Genomic DNA, 19,610 nt, shown 5'->3' on the forward strand with positions numbered 1-19,610 from the left:
ATATGAAATGTAAAGTAATTGGACGTACTAAAGAATAATGCAGGAGATAGGAACTTCTGAAGATTAACAATGACGCATAATCTGTCAGTGACTTTTCTTTTCATCTATAGTGTAGGGACAAATGAAGTTCATAGTTGTAACTTCCAAGACATGCATTTACAATATTCTTCACCATCTACACCAGAACTACTTGTAAAGAGGCAAGAATATTCACTAAGTGTTGAATCATAATATATCTGTTGATACGTATATTTAAAGTTTAGTGAAAACCTGCTTCTTCTATGAAGTCTTCTCCATAAACTCTTCTCTCCAGGAGAAGAGTAGACTTTGCATAAATATTATTCTGCCTTTCTGATTAGGCCTACAAAATCCCAGACTAGGGTTACCTAGTCAGGTACAGAGTAAACCTGAGGAAAGTAATAACTGTCTTTTGACGTATGAAAAGAAGGTCATGTGGATCATGTTAAAGAGATAGCGTCCTTATTGCTTTTACTTTCAAATGAGGAAGGGCAAAAGTTATAGGAAGCAAGATTTGAGTTTTAGTATTAAGGATAACTTTTGGGGGGAAAGATTTATTTATGTGTGAGAGAGAAAGAAAAGTGGGGAGGGGAAGCAGGAGAGGGCGTCTTAGGCAGACTCTGGGCTCTTGAGATCACAACCTGAGCTGAAACCAAGAGTGAGAAACTTAACCTACTGGACCACCTAGGCATCCCAAGCACCTTTAACTTTTCTAAAAGTTAAAACTCTTCTAAAGATCTATCTTATTTGCATGAGCTAGAAGTGTTTAAACACCTCATAAGGATTGTTATATAGGTGTTTCTTTGTTACCTTAGAGGTCAGCTCACCTGTAATTATAGATTCTCAGATCATTTAAACAAATACAACAAAAATATTTTTTAGTACATGATTGTGGTAGACACAGACTCTTACATAATTAGGTAATGACTAATAAGCATTACCTAAGCATTACCTGGCTTAGGAGATGGCCTTACACTGATCCAAAAGATTATCTTAACAGGAATAAATGGAAGACACCAAGTTTGCCTTTTCCAAGTAGTGGCACAGTTACTGAATGAGAGAAATTGAGGTATCATGATAGCAGGAGGTTTGTTGATCAGTAAGTCAGAACATTAATGGTGGTGCCAAAAGTAACCAGTTAGATGTTACATGATATTGAATGAGTAAATGAATATTTTTAAAATTATACATATATTCCAAATCAAGGGAGTTGAGAAGTTGGTATTTGATAACTGATCAGATCACACTAGAATAGTAGGTTCCTTAAGAAATTTTATTTTAAGATTTTATTTATTTATTTGAGAAAGCACATGAGTGAGAGAGCGCACAAGCTGGGCTAGGGGCAGAGGGAGAAGGAGCAGACTCCTGCTGAGCACGGAGCCCTATGTGGAACTCGATCCCTGGAATGTGGGATCAAGACCTAAGCTGAAGGCAGATGCTTAACTAACTGAGCCACTCAGGTGTCCCAGAAATTTTTTTAAAGAGATAATTTTCATAGATACTTAAGAGGAACACCAACAAAAGATTGGGATGGTGGGTAAAATAAATGGCCATTTTATTTATTTATTTTTTAAGATTTTATTTTTTTATGTCTAAGAGTCAGAGAGAGCACACGTACAAGCAGGGGGAGTGGCAGACAGAGCAGGCAAAGGGAGAAGCAGTCACATCTCCCCTCCACTGCCCCTCCGAACAAGGAGAGCCCGATACAGGACTTGATCCCAGGATACTGGGATCATGACCTGAGCTTAACTGACTGAGCCACCCAGGCATCCCAACATGACCATTTTAGTATATGTGCTGCCGAAGCGAGCACCCAACATGACCATTTTAGATAGAAATGATAGATAGATTCTTTCTGAGAGATGACACTTGAATGGTGGGGAGACATTGGAGTCAAATACCCCATCTCTTGCCACTACTCAGCTGCAGTTCAGTGTCACCAATCTAGTGTTGCCAGATCTACCATTTTTTAAGAGAAGCCAAGAATCCATGCATCTTTATAAAATTTGTTAAATACTGAGTAGGTAAACAAGCATGTTTGAAGATGAGGTGTTTTTCAGTTATTACCTTGTGACCCCTGCAAGGGGATCTGCCGGGACCTCAGCCATATGTAGGAATAAAGAAAAAGTAAGTCTTTGAGGCAACCAGGATTGTTTGACATAAAGGAGGAACAGAGTTACTTCAAATACCTGTGGATTGTCAGTAGGAAGAGAGAGATGGCTTACTCTTTTTCCAAAAATCAGAAGAGGGACCGATGGGTAAAAAGTACAAGGCAGATTTTTACTCAACTTAAGCAGTAGCAGAGCAGACTACAAATAGTATAGGCTGTATGATTGGAAAATCTGTTTCTAGAAGGTGGTGTTCAAGCCATTGGTAGATGATGAGTAATGAGAGGTATAATGAAAGTTTCAGACAAGATGACATTTCAAGTTCTTCCTATCCTGAGATTCTTGAATCACGAAGTTCTAGATCTCTGTTTAGCTTTTCTAAACAAATACCAGCCCTTATGCTCAAAGTGAGTGAATACCCTTCTATGCTAGGCAAGTCAGTACACTCATTTTAAAAAATATTTATTTATTTATTTATTTATTTATTTATTTATTTATTTGAGAAAGGGACATGGTGAGAGAGAGCATCAGCAGGAAGGAGTGAGAGAAGCAGACTTCCTGCTGAGTAAGGAACCCAGTGTGGGGTGGATCCCAGGAACTCAGGATCATGACCAGAACCAAAGGCAGATAGATGCTCAACTGACTGAGCCACCCAGGCGCCCCAAGTCAGTACGTTCTTAAAGGCTGGTTTTTTTGTGTCTACTTATAATATATGATAAAGATTCTTTTGGTTTGCAATTCTTGCTTAAAAGGTCCCTTCTGTTTTAAGAAATCGCAACATTCAAAGTTAAAGCTTTAAAGTCTCTGAAACTCTTACTGGGTTTTTTTTGTTTGTTTGTTTGTTTGTTTGTTTGTTTTCACCTAATTACATACAGAACAGTTTTATAGCTAGTGTTTCAGTAAAGCCAGTTTATTCCAGTTGGTATCTTGGAGGTGTAGTACATTAACAATGCGTTGTGAAATGAACTAAAGATGATTTTTTTTTTTAATCCTTCACTAGAATGGTCTCACATTTTATCATTTATCTTCCAGTAAGAATATGAAAATAGAAACCTGTTTCATTTTTCTTTTCTCAATATACATAACATTTTCTCAAGATTTAATATGGGAGTGTATCTTTGTCATAACTTGTTTTAATGGTTAACTATTGTTTGTGTCTTATCAGGATGACTGTTAATATTTTGCCAGCTTAGATAAGAGTTCTTGGTTTTCTTTTACTTACAACAGCTTTTAATGACTTTATAACAGACTAAGGCTATAATCTGTATAGTGCTTGCATGGACAGTGTATTTATTCATTTCTAAACCAGTAATAGGTACCAGGTGCTTAAAACATACCTCAAACTGGAATATGGGCAATTATGATTTTGCAAAATGTATGACATTTTTATTAGAATACTCATGAATGTTATCAGTTAGATAATATATGGTCATAAATCCTACATCTCTTCTTGAATCTTAACATTAGTAGTACATTGGACTGGTGCTACTGTCTAAGAATGAAGACCTAGTGGAATACTGAAAACAGAATCCCCATACCCTCCTTCAGTTCATATGCTCAGGAAGGCTCATTTTGCCTAATTAGTTACTGAGTCTGTTGTTGTCGACCTCTTGAATAGTGGTGCACTACTGAGAATTTTGAGAGTGTGTGGATATTTTAAGTTTTCCTCCAAACTTTTCTTCCCTGATTTAGAAAGATAAGTACTATTTGATAATTTTATTTAATTCAGTAGTTACTCATTGTGCCAAAGTCTACAGAAAATGCCGAATAAATAAGACATTAATCTTTAAGGAGCTTCTTTTCTATATTCAACCAGATATGTCTAAGAAATAAAGCAGAAACCACATAATTTGTAATATAATATTAATGAAAAGATAGTAAAGCCTTCCAGTTATCATATTAAGGTACAAATGATTTCCTAACTGAATTCATTTATCTATAATCAGACACTAAAGAAGTTATCAACTGAGATATCTCTTCTAATAGGGGATTAGATAGCCTTCCTTATTGGAGAGCAAATATTAATAGACTTGAATACCTTTGATTTTCCTCTGTTTGCTTTAATTGATAACTGAACTTGATGACTTTTTCTCTGGTTTATGAGAATAAAATATAGAAAATTTAATCCTATTGCTGAATTTATGAGCATTTCTTTTATTCCCTTGTGCAAGCGAGTACCATTGATGAAAATTCCTTTGCAGCAGGCAAAATATTTCATTTGAGAAGGAAAAAGCTAATTGAGTTAATGTGTTGTATAAGAGAGTTGTAGCTAAGTATTGTGTTTTATCTCAGCTGGGGCTAAGGTACTCCGATAGCTATGAGATATTAAAATGATGGAGAATATGACTATGAACTTTATATAAATAAGGCAATTTGATTTGTAAGTGGTACAGTTTATTTTACCTTTGATTTGGTAGATGTATTAAGCCAAGTAATTTTTAAGTTGATATCAACTTTAGATGCATGTTTATTTAGAAGCCTTCTAATAATAGCATCAACCCTTTTAGCAGTATGAATAGATAATTTAAGTTAGAATAAACATTTGTTTCATTCTTTTCTATTTTTACTACATATTTATCATCTAACTATAAAAAATTTCAGTCCTATACAAAGAAGATTATTATAATGAACCCTATTTTCTCATCACATTTATCAACATATCTTTTAACTATCTCCCTAAAAAACCCCATCTCACTTCAGATTTCAAAGCAAATCCCAGGCATCACATTATTCCTTGTGAATATTTCATTACATGTCTCTGTAAGTAAGGATTCTTTTTTTCTCCTTTAAATATAACTATAATATTATTAAAACACCTGCTTTTTATGGGGCATCTCGGTGGCTCAGTTGGTTGAACATCTGCCTTTGGCTCAGGTCATGATCCCAGGACCCTGGGATTGAGCCCTGCATTGCATGTGCTGCTCAGTAGGGAGCCTGCTTCTCCCTCTAAAACAGGGTTGCTTTTTAATTGCAGGTAGGAAGTAAGGAACATGGGTTTAACCAAGTTCTGATGACTTTAAGTAGCTCTAGATACATAGCCCTTGGTACTTGGGCAAGTCAATTAACTTTACTCTCTCCATGATTTCTTGTCTTTGTAAGGAGGTGATTCAGCAAGATAGTATCTAAAATCCCATTTGTCTCTAAACTTTATAATTTAAAAAAACGAAAACTCCAGTTAAGGAGCTTGTAAGTTGTTACTCTGTCCTAGCAAGAAAAGCTGAAGAAACTAAGAAATCAGTAACTGCCCTTAGATCTGTCAGAAAAGTGAGGTTACAGGGGCCAACTGCTGTCCCCAAAACTGGAGTAACAAATGGGTGAATAAAGAAAGTCACAACTTACTAAAGTAGAAATCTCTGTGGGAACTGGTCCTGGAGTAGGAAAACCTAAACTATAATCCATGAATTTCTAGAGGAAATTCAGGGTTCAGGGTGAACAAGTCTGAGAGTTAAAAACTCCAGTGGGGGCCAGTCAGAGGGGGTCTCTACACTTTCATAGTTTTACCTCCAAGGACTTGACTGGGTTCTCACAGCAAACCCCTTCAGCTCCTGGCAGGGGGAGAGGAAAAGAACCATTTTGAAATGCTCCAGAACATCCTGTCCTTCATAATAAGGGCTGCCCTCAAGAGAAACTGAGCAGAGCCTAAGCTCTTGGGTATTTATCAGAGCCTAACTGACCTAGAGAAATGAAATACCCAACTCCAGCCCACTCTAGCTATTCTACCTCACCTAGGATGGGGTAGGAAACTGAGAAGCCCTTACAAAGTTCACAGTTCAGAGGCAAAGGCTCACTAAAAGATTGAGATCTAGTGGTAGAGTGGGCTGGAGTTGGTAATTGAGACTCTGAGTCCTTGAATGATAGCGTGAGGCAGTCTGTTTAATGCTTAAAAACCAAGATTGTGGGTGCAGACTGCCCGAAATCTAATCTCATTTTCACCACTTTCTAGCTGTGTGACCCAGGGCAAGTCACTTAACTTTTCTTCTTTCCCGTTCTTCATGTGTCAAGTGCTGATAGTAATAATACCTACCTCATAGGGTTGTCATGAAGATTAAGTGAGTCTATCCATATAAAGCTCTTATAACACTGCTCAACCCACATTAAGCACTTAATATGTTGGCTGTTATTCTTAGTGGTGGGGATATATATTTATGTTATAGTTAGTGTTCACAAGCTTCTGTGTACACAAAAACCACATAGGAAGTTTGTGAAGTGCTGCCTCCTATTACCAGAGCATTTTTTTGAGTGGGTATAGATTTGGCCAGTGCATCTTAATAACTGTACGGGTGACTCTGCTACAGGTAGCCCACAGAGAAACTGCAAAAGATAGTCAAGAGTCCATTGACTTTACAGCAGTGGAGTGAGATAGGACCAATGGTCTGTAAGGAAAATTAATCCATTTGATATCTTTACAGGGACTTAGGGGTTGGAGAATGGAAATGAAAAGGTTTTGATGTGGTTGTTTGAAACATGACAAAGGAAATCTTGACAGGCTTTGATAAAATAAAACACTTTGAGATTTTAAGCCTATATGGCTCAAAGAACGTTGGTCCCACTGAAAAGATGAGAAAATGTCAGAAAGGTGGGTCTCTTTGCTTTGAGGTTTTTTTTTTTTTTTTTAATTTTATTTATTTGACAGAGAGAGACAGCCAGAGACAGAACACAAGCAAGGGAAATGGGAGAGGGAGCAGGCTTCCCACCGAGCTGGGAACCCAAAGTGGGGCTTGATCCCAGGACCCTGGGACCATGACCTGTGCTGAAGGCAGATGTTTAACCACTGAGCCATGCAGGCACCCCTTTGTTTTGTTTAATATGATGGAGATCCGCTGGGGGCCATGCCAAGTGGGCAGTTAAAATATGCTGGCCTAAAATTTCTCCAAAGGGAGAGCTGGAGAAGCAGCGAGTTACCTAAGAGAATGGTCTTCACCAGCTAGCCTTCAAGTTTCTCAGCTAAACTCACATGTCAAGAATCCATCATTTACAGTTTCTCTAAAACTAACACTGGGATTGCATTGCTTGGAATTCTGTGTCATGGTCTAATTATCTTTTCTAATTTTTTTTTTTTAAAGATTTTATTTATCCATTTGACAGAGAGAGATCACAAGCAGGCAGAGAGGCAGGCAGAGAGAGAGAAGGAAGCAGGCTCCTGGCTAAGCAGAGAGCCCGATGCGGGGCCGGATCCCAGGACCCTGAGATCATGACCTGAGCCGAAGGCAGCGGCCTAACCCACTGAGCCACCCAGGCGCCCCACTTTTCTAATGTTTTTTGAAGTTATGATAACTTTCCCATAGTTTGTGATAACTCTTATTTTTCCTATTATTTATAGAAGAATTAGTTAACTGAAGACTTAATTTTGTTACCTTTACTAAGAACCTACTACCTGCTCTCTTCTGGGTATTTTATACACATTATTTATAATCCTCACAGCAGTCTTATAGTCTTACATATGTGAGAAAAATAAGGCTCAAAAAGGTTACTTACCTAAAGTCATAGCTAAGCTAGATTCAAACTGAGGTCTGCCCTAGAAGTTCTTGCTCTTAACTAGTTTTCCACTAACGTAGCCAGTCGTTAACTAACAGAGACTGCTTAACTATGTTTAACATTTCTTTAAAATCTATGAAGAAACTTTTCATTAAGATGCTGTCATTCTGTTTTCATGTTACACATAGCATGTAAGTGTTATTGATCAGTAGTAGAGAGCAAATAGATCCTGAGGGGCCCATTTTATCTCTAATGAAAAAAAGTTACCATTATTTGAAAATTTTAACTTTCGTATCCATATATTGTATTCTCACATAAGATATCAAATGCACCAATTCCACCTTAGTATATGATACATCTTTTTCTCCAGATTATTGCTATTTCTCCTTCTTCTGGCTCTGACCTCAAATAAATTATCTTAAGAATAAATCTTTTCTTTGTGTAAGGATGGAAAAGCTAAATCTGGTATTAAAACTTTAAAAAAAAATTGTTGTCTTCATGTCTGAAAAAGAATCTTATTTGCGGGGCTGGGGAGTCATAAGAAAAATCCCTGAATATAGAGTTTATGAATCATCTAGAAAATTTCTAGCTGAATTCAAGGTATTCAGAAGATGTTTTGATATATTAGCCAATATTTTTTTGAATCATTATAACAATTAAACAAATTGTCTAAACACTGTGTAAAGGGTGTTTAATAGAGCCTTGTGAATTAATTGGAGAGTTTTACATGTTAGTAGAATATTAATGTACTTCCAGGAACTTTTGAAGCATTGAGGAAGCAATTTAAGAACATTGTCCGTTCTTTTCTTTTCTTTTTTTAAAATTTTTATTTATTTGACAGAGAGAGATCACAAGTGGGCAGAGAGGCAGGCAGAGAGAGAGGAAGGGAAGCAGGCTCCCCGCTGAGCAGAGAGCCCGATGCAGGCCTCGATCCCAGGACCCTGGGATCATGACATGAGCCGAAGGCAGAGGCTTAACCCACTGAGCCACCCAGCCACCCCGTCCATTCTTTTCTTTAACTGCATTAGTGGAATTGGGATTTCTTTAAGGTTTTTTGAAAGAAAATAATCTATAAAGATAGGATTTGTTTGTTTGTTTGTTTGTTTGTTTGTTTTTGTTACTCCCATCAGCAATAATGGTTGGAGCAGAGAAAATGACAGTGCTCACCTGGCTGTCTAGAAACTCTAGTGTCCTCACTGTCACTGTTAACATTACCACTCTCCTGATAAGCAGAAATAGAGTACATGTGTTATTGGAGCCCCTCAAGTATTGAAGTGATACTGATATTTATATATGGCTCTTAAAAACAGATTTTGTTAATATAGAGTCTTACCTCTTAATCCTCTCAAACATGTAAGGGACCATGCATATTCAGCTTGAGTAGAATAATAACATTTAACATTAGTTTCAAAGAGTTGCTCTCTCTTCCTTTTCTTTCCTCAGCCTTCTTCACCTCCTAGCTCCAATCTTTCTTTCATTGATTTTGTGGTACTGTTAGATGTCTGAAGTGTAAGGAATGTGTGTATATAAGGGACAGGGAAAAACAGAAGAAAGGAGAAGGTAATTGGTTTGTAAATTGGTTTATGATGTCTTTTGGTTTGAGATTTTTGTTTTAAGTGGTGGACCCTTTGTTTAAACAAAATTTGATCCCGAAATATAAAATATGTAAAAGCTGGACTCTTCTGTTTGGAGTAGGAATTCACAGCTGAACCTCACTAATACATCCCCTACTTCTCTCAGTAAAGGAGGGGACACAGAAGTCTTTTAAGTAACTTATAGGAGCAACACTTGAAGATCATTGCTCTGCCCTGAAGATTCATGTTTTATTATAGTATATTGAGTTATAGAAGAGGATGGATTTCTACTGTTTGGAAGTTAGCAAATTTTGTGAGCTCAAAATGTATGAGGTATTAGTGTAACTTAGATTTAAAAATTTAGATGTCTAGGCTAGTATTAGTTTACTTTCTCATGTTATTTACCTGTTAAAATTGCCTCTTAATAAGAGATGTAAGTCTCCAATTTTTTTACTCTCGGGAAGAGGCATGAGTACAGTATAGTATAGTTCTATATGGATAGATTCTAATCATTACAAGTTCCCTGGTTTCTCTTGAAGTGTGGTATATATCAGCTATTAATTTTCTTGTCCTTTTCCTAGATAACATTTTAATAGAGCTATATATAGTAAGTTGTTATATAGAGAGTTGTATAATGTTTACAGAGTTGTATATAGAGTCGTATAATGGAATTTACAGATTTATTATTACCTCTAATGTAACTTTGGATCTCCTCTTAAAAACAAAACAGAACTTTACCATTAGGATAAAAGACTATAAACAGATTTTTAGTCTTTGAAAACGACTTTATTTGGATTAACCACTGTTAATCCAAAACCTTTCTTTTCTCAGGCAGTATCCACTTAAATTACTTACGCCCTGCAAGCTGAAGGTTAAGGGCCTGAGTTTGGTTGTTTTGTATCATAAACTATGACCTTGTGAAAAATGCAGTTAGTGTGATACTTAGTGAAAATAAAGCCTTAATGTTTAGGGATTAAAATTAATTCAAAACATTTTCAAAAAGAATGTAGCCACGTTGGCCCAAATACTGCAGTTCAGCCTGATAAATAGTAATCAGAAGAAGATGATGTACATTACTAATTAAGCTCTAACAAACAATTCGTGTAAAACCATCTTTAAATCTGATAACTGAAAATCATGTAGGTATCCCCTGCTAATCATGATCATATGGTAATATATAACTTTCAGTCCAGAAGATTTGGATAAATGTTCCACAGCAATGCCCAGAAATCAGCTTTTCAGTAGTTTCCATAAAGTATTTCCTGTTTTATCAAATACAGTAATGACATCACAAACAGATTCAAAATGGTATGTACAGAGAAAAAAAAGCAACAGTCTTTGCCTGTCTCAATTCTGATTACCCTAATTTAGGAGAAATAGTTCTTCTTAATTAATTAATGCTTTAGGATTGTGGGCTGAAAAGTGCCATAAAGTGCAAATTAATGTTTATTTGAATGAACACTCTTAATGTTTAATAGTTAAAAAGTGGAATAAAAGGAAAAGCCAAAAATTGTAGCAAATAGTTTTTTCACTTAAACTCAAGTCTTTAAAAATGAATACTCCATTAGACTTTGAGCAGATTTCTTTTTACATCTGAAGAGATTATTTATAATATATAGAAGGCTTTTATTATGTAACTGCATGAAGCAGCGTACCACTTACACCATTTTGTTGGCAAAGTCCCACTGTAAACCTCTACAACTCTAATATGCTCTCTTTTTTCTTTCTTTTTCCAGCAAGTTTAATACTTGAGTGTAATGCTTCCTGTTATTGTGTCCCAGTGTAGTGGTAGTTTTCTCAATTTTGAATTGAATTTTCATATTCAATTAAGGTTGACTTAAATACTTCAAAAAGTCCTCCCACCCCAACCCTATAGAGATATGTTTACGTATATTCATTTGGATTCATCTAGATTCATTTCCAGATAGTAGTAACATACAGATTTCTTCTTTTTTCTTGAAGTTCGTAATGAAATTAATAAATGTGTGAGCCTATAAGAATAGACATTTGTTTGCTACCGTGATAAAATCATTCTTAAATATGCTGCAACTGCAAATATTAAACATGACATTTTCAGTTTTTGATGTCTTTTAACAGGTACTCTACTCCTATACTCGTATATATTCAACATTTACGTGATAATGTTAAATCTATGAAGCAAAAAAATAAATATGACTTTTTGGGAGAAGACTTGTACCTAGGGCACTTGGTAACTCAGTCAATTAAGTGTCTGCCTTCAGCTGAGGTCATGATCCTGGGGTTCTGGGATAGAACCCATGATCCTGGGGTTCTGCATCAAGCTTCCCACTCAGTGGGGAGTTTGCTTCTCCCTTTGCCCCTCCTCCCTACTCATGCTCTCACTCTCTCCCTCAAATAAATAAAATCTTTTTAAAGAAAAATTTTTAAAAAGGCTTATATACCTAAATGTTGTTCATTCGACAAATAATTATTGAATGGCATTTCCTATATGCCAGGCACTGTTCCAGGCACCTGAGATCCTGCAGTGTAGCAAACAAAATTGCATTCTCATGAGTATACCTGCAACTAAAATGCTTTATTATTGATTTACTCTTCTATAAAGAACTAGTCTAGCTTTACAACAGTAAACAAAAACATTGTGAGTTTGGTTATACCTTAAAAAAAGAAAAACTGGTGAAGGTCAGCTGATTGAACCCTATTATATGTAAAGCTGGGGTCCTATTTGATATATGATTTAGAATTTTTTAATGCAAATGAATGTTTGGCACTAATGTCAACAGTAAATGTTTATGATTTTTTAGCATTGTTTGACACTATAAATTGGTTGTTTTAAAAATTTTTTGAAACAAATTGATCAGACCTATATATTGTATAGGCTGATGACAGCTAATTGGCTGTAATTAACCACAGTATGTGATCTCTGAATGCTGAAAATACCTTACAGTTTTAAGGAATCAAGAAATTGGCTTGACTTCATGGCTTTTAAAAAAATTAAACACTGAGCTAAGTTATGTATATTGTTAATACTCCCAAACTATTTGGCTTAAGGGAAAAACAGACTTGACAAAATGAGAGTAAATGAAAAATCTGGCCCATCGGTGGTCTCCTTGTGTAAGTTTATATCCCTTAAGAAAAGTTAATCATAGCAAGTCATGTCTGGCTTTTTTTTTTTCCAAATCTAAATTGTGGGAATACATGTAGACTACAGTGATAAATTTCTTAACCTCCCTTGTTTGTAACAGAAATTTTTCTTTTTTCCCTCATTTGTGCTTAAGATAAATCCTCAGTGTTATATTAAACTATTTATAATATTGTGAAAACCATTTTCTTTCAGCATACAAACATAAAGATTTCCAATAGCCTGCAGCTAGTATGCACTGTCTGAAGCTAATAGATTGGACAGAATATTGCTGCTGTTTGAGTAAAAGTTAATGCTTTGGAGACCACTAATACACTTAACTATAGTGTATGAGCAGTGGGTGTCCTGCTTATTTTTATTACAAGCTTTATCACTGTGCAATTTTCTTACAACATGCGAATAGTAATCCACTTTAAGCTCATGCTTAAATATTTATTGAATGTGGTAGCCAAGGAGCTATGTTTAAAAGGTACATTAAAAAATATCTCAATATGACATTCAGCTGCTTACTGAGCAACATAACCTGAATTATGGTTTATCTCAGACTTTATAATAATAAGTAGTATTTCAATATCAAATTAGAATTCTCAAGAGAATGAAGTTTGCATCCCCCAAATGAGATAGTTGTGCATCAGCTTTACTAAACTACCTAAAATATGAAGTTAGAAAATTCTTAGTACAAAAAAAAACTCCAAAATGATCACCCCATGTGTTTCCAAAGGGTCCCCAGTATGCTGTGTTTCATCCCCCAATCTTTTGTTACAATTCTACAATTTTATTTTAGTATGAATATACACAATGTATATTTTATAATCTTCCTCCTCTCCAAATGCATAAATATTCAAACTTGTATAAATTATGTAATTACTAAAAAATCAAAAGGCATAAGGAAGTACTACTGGATTTAGGAAACTGTGTACACTGGGGTGTGTGTTTACACATACTGAGATGTGATAAAGAAGAAAAATCTGAAGAAAAGAAGTTCTGCCAGGGTAAAACTTGCTTAGCTGTACTTTTCCCCTCTTATCTGAAGCAACCAATTTTTAAAAGTTTTTTAAAAAATAAAACATTTGCACACAGAATGTTAGCTTATTAAAAGGTCTTTGTCACTATAAGTTTTATTACATTATTTGTGTATCAAGATTCACAAAGCACAGTTGAACCTACTATTCAGTATCTTGAAAGCAGTCTTGGTTTCATGTCTATGTTCATTATTTGCCAAAAACTTGAAAAATTCTCTTTAAGTTCTTTTTGTGGTAGCTGAAATTGAAATGTTATTTCTAGTAAGTAAGCCAGATTGCTTTTAGACCAAATCTGGCCAATCTGTCATTTAGTTCCCCATCTAATAGTTCGAAACTCAATTGTTAATAATTTTAACTTCCAAGTTTTAAATCCGTAGTAAGAGTCATGGGGGTACAGAGGAGGTGATGGGGTGGGGATGGCATTAGAAACAACTATGGGTCTAGCAGTGCACTACTAGACCCTGTTCATGTTAATAGCTATAGACACAGCGCTCAAGGTAAATATTGTTAATCCTGTTTTACAGAATAAAAAGCTCGGAGATGAACGTTAAATGGCTTGGCCTAAGGCCCCAGTCACATATCCAGTAAGTGGCTGCTTTGATCACCTCTTCACCCCTTCAATGCAGAAAAGATTCCTGACACAGGGTTGTGGGGATGGTGTGGAACACACACCACTCAATATTTGTCAAGTGAGATTGGCAACTGTTTATTAGTGACATATACTCACAGTTTCAGGGAGGAAGATCCCGTGCTCCATGCAGGTCACATGAATTGCACTTGTGAGTAGAGTGAACAGCCAGATGCTGTGGAAGGCAGGCTTTATAGTTTTAAGAGAATTATGTCTCCCCTGGTTTCCACAGAACAATGTGATTGGCTGTTTTGAGTAATTCTGCAAACTGAAGGGGAACTGAAACCTGCTACTCCGGGATAAGCAGGAACTATACCTGAACCCTTTGATAAGGAGTGTTACTGGCAAGGCCTTACAAAAGCAAAGTAGAGAGGGCAACTATGGTTAGGCTATTCAAGGCCTTCCTGATTTTACCAGATATCAAGGCATCAAATAATTTTGAACCTTCACTTTAGGTCTTACTCAATAGTGACTGAACTGGGATTCTAATTGTGGACTTCTGACTTCTGTGACTATATTCATTCCACTGTTTAATGGTATTTCTTCCCCTTGCTAAGATCATATATTAACATTTTATAAGAAACTAAGTACTTTCCTTTTCTCTGGGCATTTCTCAGCCTTGTTTTCTTAAGCATTCATATGCCGTAGTATCTGTTTATTCTCATACAAAAACTAGAACACTCTCATTTGGGAAAGAATTTGAGAACTTGTTTCCCTTTTTTTTTTTAAGATTTTATTTATTTGACAGAGACACAGCGAGAAAGGGAACACAAGCAGTGGGAGTGCGACAGGGAGAAGCAGGCTTCCCGCTGAGCAGGGGGCCCAATGAGGGCCTCGATCCCAGGACCGTGGGATCGTGACCTGAACCAAAGGCAGATGCTTAACAACTGAACCACCCAGGTGCCCCAAAAACTTGTTTCCCTTTTAAAGGAAATTTGAGCTCAAGTCCTAATTGTATCTTGATGTAGAGTGTTAACTCCTTACACAGAAAATTTTTTCTTTCAAGAATTCTATCTCCACTTCCCAAAACAAAATCATTTCTTCATATTCCATATTGTTGTTATAAGAACTTTTTGACTTTCCCTCCACAGTCATGCAACTGTATACTACAAGTCTGGAATGCCCTGTTTCTCCAGGTGCTTCTCCCGCATTAGACCTTTTCAGCCACTCCTGTACATGGTGACGCATACTGCATTCTTTATCTCAGTTGGGTGATTCTTCCAGGGTTCTTCACATAGTACTTTGGGCTGGCTGCTGCAAGAGATAAGAAAAAAATAAGAGATTGTTTCTGCCATTGAGACTCTTGGAATGGAGAGTAAGAAATAAGGACTGTAAAGTGTAAAGGTAAATCAGTACACACGGAACTTTTTGTTCATTCCCCCAGGCTATCCATGAGCTGGCTTTTGTCTACCTTGCAGCCTCATCTGCGATTTTCTTCTCTTCACTTGGCTCAAGCCAGGGTTGGCCTTATTTCTACTTATCTACTATGCCATGTTTTTCCATCTTGAGGCCTTTTTTTCTGCTCTTACTTGCCCTGAAACACTCTTCCTTCGTGTCTGGCTCTTTGTCTTTCAGGTCTCTTCCCAAGTGTTCCGAAAGCGAGGACTTCTTTGACCATGCTACCTAAAACTGACCCTTATGACTATTCATGCAGAGTGACTCCCAGGTCATCCTCTTACTACCTGTGCGATTTTTCCAAGATATTTAATCTCTCTGTGCCATAGGTCAGTAATCTATAAAATGGGAATATTATGACAGATTGGGCTATCTTCAGAGCAAAGTGCAATACTACATGTAAAGTGCTAATTATACTTGTAAGAGTCCTGGCATGTAGTAAACACAGTCCATTTCTAATCATCATCATTATTATTAAGGGTAAAAGAACTAGTATAACCCATAAATTCTATAGTTGATCAATATAAGAAAAACTCAAGAGAATTGCCATGAAATCAACAAGTTTAGCTGTCAGCATGGGCAGTGGATGCAGTATGAGAACAGTGATTCCAAAGATCAGTTACGGAAATGGTCCAGTTGGAGTAATGATCCAGTTGGCAGACTACTAATGGGGGTCTTAAGTTGGTTATAGTCCATTTAATTAAAAAGAAATTTAAAGAACATCATTTCATGCCAGTCAGTCTCTGAGCTAGGATGTTGGAGCACAAACGTGAACCAATATAGGTTCCCTTAAGGCATCTGAAATTGATTTTGATGGGACTTGAATGAGTGGAAAGAAGCAAGAAAGGTATTCCATGAGGGTTTCTGAAAGAACAGAGGTAAAAGGGTACCTGGGTGACGTAGTTGGCAGAGCATGTGACTCTTGATGGAGTTGTTAGTTTAAGCCCTAGATTGAGAAGAAAGAAAGAGAGAGAGGACAGGAAGGATGAGGGGAAGGAGAGAGAAAAAGGAAGAGAAAGAGAAAGAGAACAGATACAGGTACAGTGTTAAGAAGGTTCAAGAATTCACACTGAAGGGAGAACAGGTTCTCTCATTCCAGAGCAAGAGGAGATGAGATTGAGGTGAGGGCTCCCAAATTATGGAGGATTTAGGGTACCACAGCTAGAATATGAGCCTTATTCTGTCAGCATTTAGGAGCCCGTGGAATGTTTAAACAAAGGATTGGCAGAAGTAGTACTCAAAATTAGATAACACATTTCTGTCTTTTCTCTGATATTGCAAATTACTTGAATCTATGTATGAAAAGGTTTGAGTTAAAAGGGACAAATCTTCTCAACTTCTGTGTCAAACACTTTATGTAGTCATACAATTGTGATCTTTTATTAGTTGGTACTAAGTAAATTTTATAGCAGAGTGATAGGCAGTTGGTGACAGGTAGTCATTCAGTTCTTAGTCATGTACTCTTTACTAGAGTAATATTTAAAGTATTAAATTTTTCCTTTTCATTTTATCTTATATATCACGAACCTGATATATTCTTGAAATATTTATGAAGTTAGATCATTGTGTATGTGGCCCATCCCACATGTAAATGGAAAGAAGAAATTTAACATAGTTCATAAATTGAAATATTTGGTTTCACCTGTGTTCAGATTGAAACCATAAAAGAATCAGAATGACTATAGGTTTATACTATCAGATTTACCACCATAGTTACAAATTTTTTAACAACCACATCTCCAATATTTTTATAAGGTTTGTAGCTTCTTGATATGCCTGGGTGGCCCAGTTGGTTAAGCGTCTGCCTTCAGCTCAAGTCATGATCCCAGGGTTGTGGGTTCGAGTCCTACTCAGGCTCCTTGCTCAGCAGGGAGCCTCCTTCTCCCTCTGCCTGCTGCTCACCCTGCTTGTCTCTCTCTCTCTGACAAATAAATAAAAACGTTTAAAAAAAAAAAAAAGGCTTGTAGCTTCTTGCAGAGATGTTTAAATACTTACCATACCACATAACAGTTAACTGTTTTTGTCTTCATTATTTTTTTTAAGATTTTATTTATTTTAGAGAGAGCAAAAGCAATCGTAGAGGCAGAGGGAGGAGGAGACTCACCACTGAGCAGAGAGCCCAATGTGGGGCTCAGTTCCAGGACCCTGAGATCATGACCTGAGCTGAAGGCAGAAGCTTAACTGACTGAGTCACCTAGTCGCTCCTGTCTTCATTTTAAGGAAAGCATGAATATTATTAGATTTGTCCCCAAATGATTGATAGATTATTTTTATCAACAAGGAAATCTAAGTAGAGTACGAGATTTGGCATAGGAACTCAGTAACACTTATAAAATGTTGATCAAAAGAAATATTTTGTATTTCTTGACATTGAATTTATGATGTTTTAGGTTTTATGTGTGATTTTAAAAAGAGAAAAAACCAACTTATAATTTGTATAGGATACCTCTGTAAAAACAAGAGACTCTGTCTCCTCATGTACGCTGCAGAAGGAAGCCATGCAACTGAATTCCTTAATGGCTGGTCATCATTGTATATTGTTACTTGGCAGATGCTGGGAATCCAAGAACTAACGGGATACAGAGTGTATGTCATAGACAGGAGGTTCCATGCCAGGAGATACTGCCAAACTCAGAGACACCCCTCCCTTCCAAGTCTGGAATTATGCTAGGGATTCATGGATAAATGTTTGGATAAAGATAGATCTGGGAAATGAAATTAGAATTTTCAGTGAGCCCTAGAGTTGACTGGCTGCCCAAAACCTCTAATTCCCCAGAGATTTTGAGAGGGACTCTCAGGAGATCTGGAATGAATTGTACTCAACTCTTAAAATGAATATTCTTCATCCTAGCCTCTTAGCAGCTGTCTCTACCTCTCTCTTCAAGCAATGTGGAACCTCTATCATGATACCACTCTTTTTTTTTTTTGTAAGTTTTATTTATTTAGAGAAAGAGAGTGAGCGTGCAGTAAGGAGGGCCAGAGGGAGAGGGAGAGAATTTTTATCAGAGTCCTGTGACTGTGGAGCTCAATCTCACAACCCTGAGATCATGATCTGAGTCGAAATCAAGAGTCGGACACTCAACTGACTGAGCCACCTGAGTACCCCAACACCACCTTTTAAAAAATGGGAAGGAATGTGTTTTGGTAGAGTAACACTTTCAGCCACAATGCATTGCATTGCCCACCCCATTCCACAGTCCAGATATATAACTCAAGTATCATCCCTCTCAATGATTAGTCCAGTTTGTGTTTAACCTGCACAATCTAAGCTTCCATGGCCTTGAAACCTACCTGATCTCAACATTGTATCTGAATGAGCCTCCAGTGGAACCAGAAAAGCTATATTTATTAATACTAGAAATTCTTATAATTTTTTAAATAAATATATATAAAATAATGACCTGTGTTATCTTTATGAGAGCATTTGCACCTCAGAGTCTGAACAAACCAAGGATCATGCCTTGTGAACAGAAATATTTTAGCATGGAAAGAAAAAACTGGGGGCATTTGGTGGCTCACTCAGTAGAGCATGCAGCTCTTGATCTTGGGTTGTGAGTTCAAGCCCCATTTTGGGGGTAAAGCTTACTTTAAAATAATAATAATAATAGTAATAATAACAACACTTTTTTAAATGGAGAAAACTTTTTTGTTAGAAAGGAAGTGGTCAGATCATACCAACAAAACAATTGTGTCAGAACTTTGAAATATAGCGCTAAAAGGCTAGATACTGAGATAAAGGATAAAGTAAAGATCAATGTAACTGTTTCAGGCTAGTTAAATTGATTTGCATACTAATAAATTTTACTCTTAGTAGTTTCCAGATTTTAAGTAACCATGAAGAGTTGAGTTATTGGTTGACTTAGATGTTTTAAAAGGGGAAGGGAGAGTTCTGAAAACATTTCCTGCCACTTTGTCCCCCCAGGTTCCTTTCCTACTCTTCCTAGAACTAGCTCTTGTTGACTCCCAGCAGTATAGCTGGATATTTAGATCCTCAATGACTTACTTATTGTTAGGTAGTTCAGTAGTCTGCTAAAGCAAGCACAGGAAATTTCAAACACCTGGAGGCTATTTTAAAAACTCTTTGCTGCTGACATTTTAGTTAGAATTCTAAAGAGAGAATGGACTATTTGGATACTGAGCTCTAGTGTACAGATGCTGGGGTTTTTAGGCCGACTTTAAAATCTCTGAAGTTATTTGACCTGGTATTGTATCACTTGGGTATTCTGAAGCATCAAATGAAAACTAAATCTACTCTGGTGTTGGCAGGCAGCT

At 36.6% G+C, this 19,610-nt stretch overlaps 1 protein-coding gene across 3 annotated transcripts in view; it reads left to right on the plus strand.

Annotated features, from left to right (window-relative positions):
* The window catches only part of UBE2E2 (ubiquitin conjugating enzyme E2 E2), a 384,658-nt gene that overhangs the window by 213,890 nt on the left and 151,158 nt on the right, over positions 1-19,610 (plus strand). For 2 of the 3 annotated variants that reach the window (XM_044252543.1, XM_044252544.1), the window contains exon 4: positions 13,840-13,899. The exons of the other annotated variant lie outside the window; for it this stretch is intronic. In XM_044252543.1, the coding sequence (XP_044108478.1) occupies positions 13,840-13,899 (60 nt within the window). The remainder of the gene's footprint in view (positions 1-13,839; positions 13,900-19,610) is intronic. 3 annotated transcript variants of the gene reach the window in all.

Source organism: Neovison vison, chromosome 6 (assembly GCF_020171115.1).
Source record: "Neovison vison isolate M4711 chromosome 6, ASM_NN_V1, whole genome shotgun sequence".
NCBI classification, from domain to species: domain Eukaryota; kingdom Metazoa; phylum Chordata; class Mammalia; order Carnivora; family Mustelidae; genus Neogale; species Neogale vison.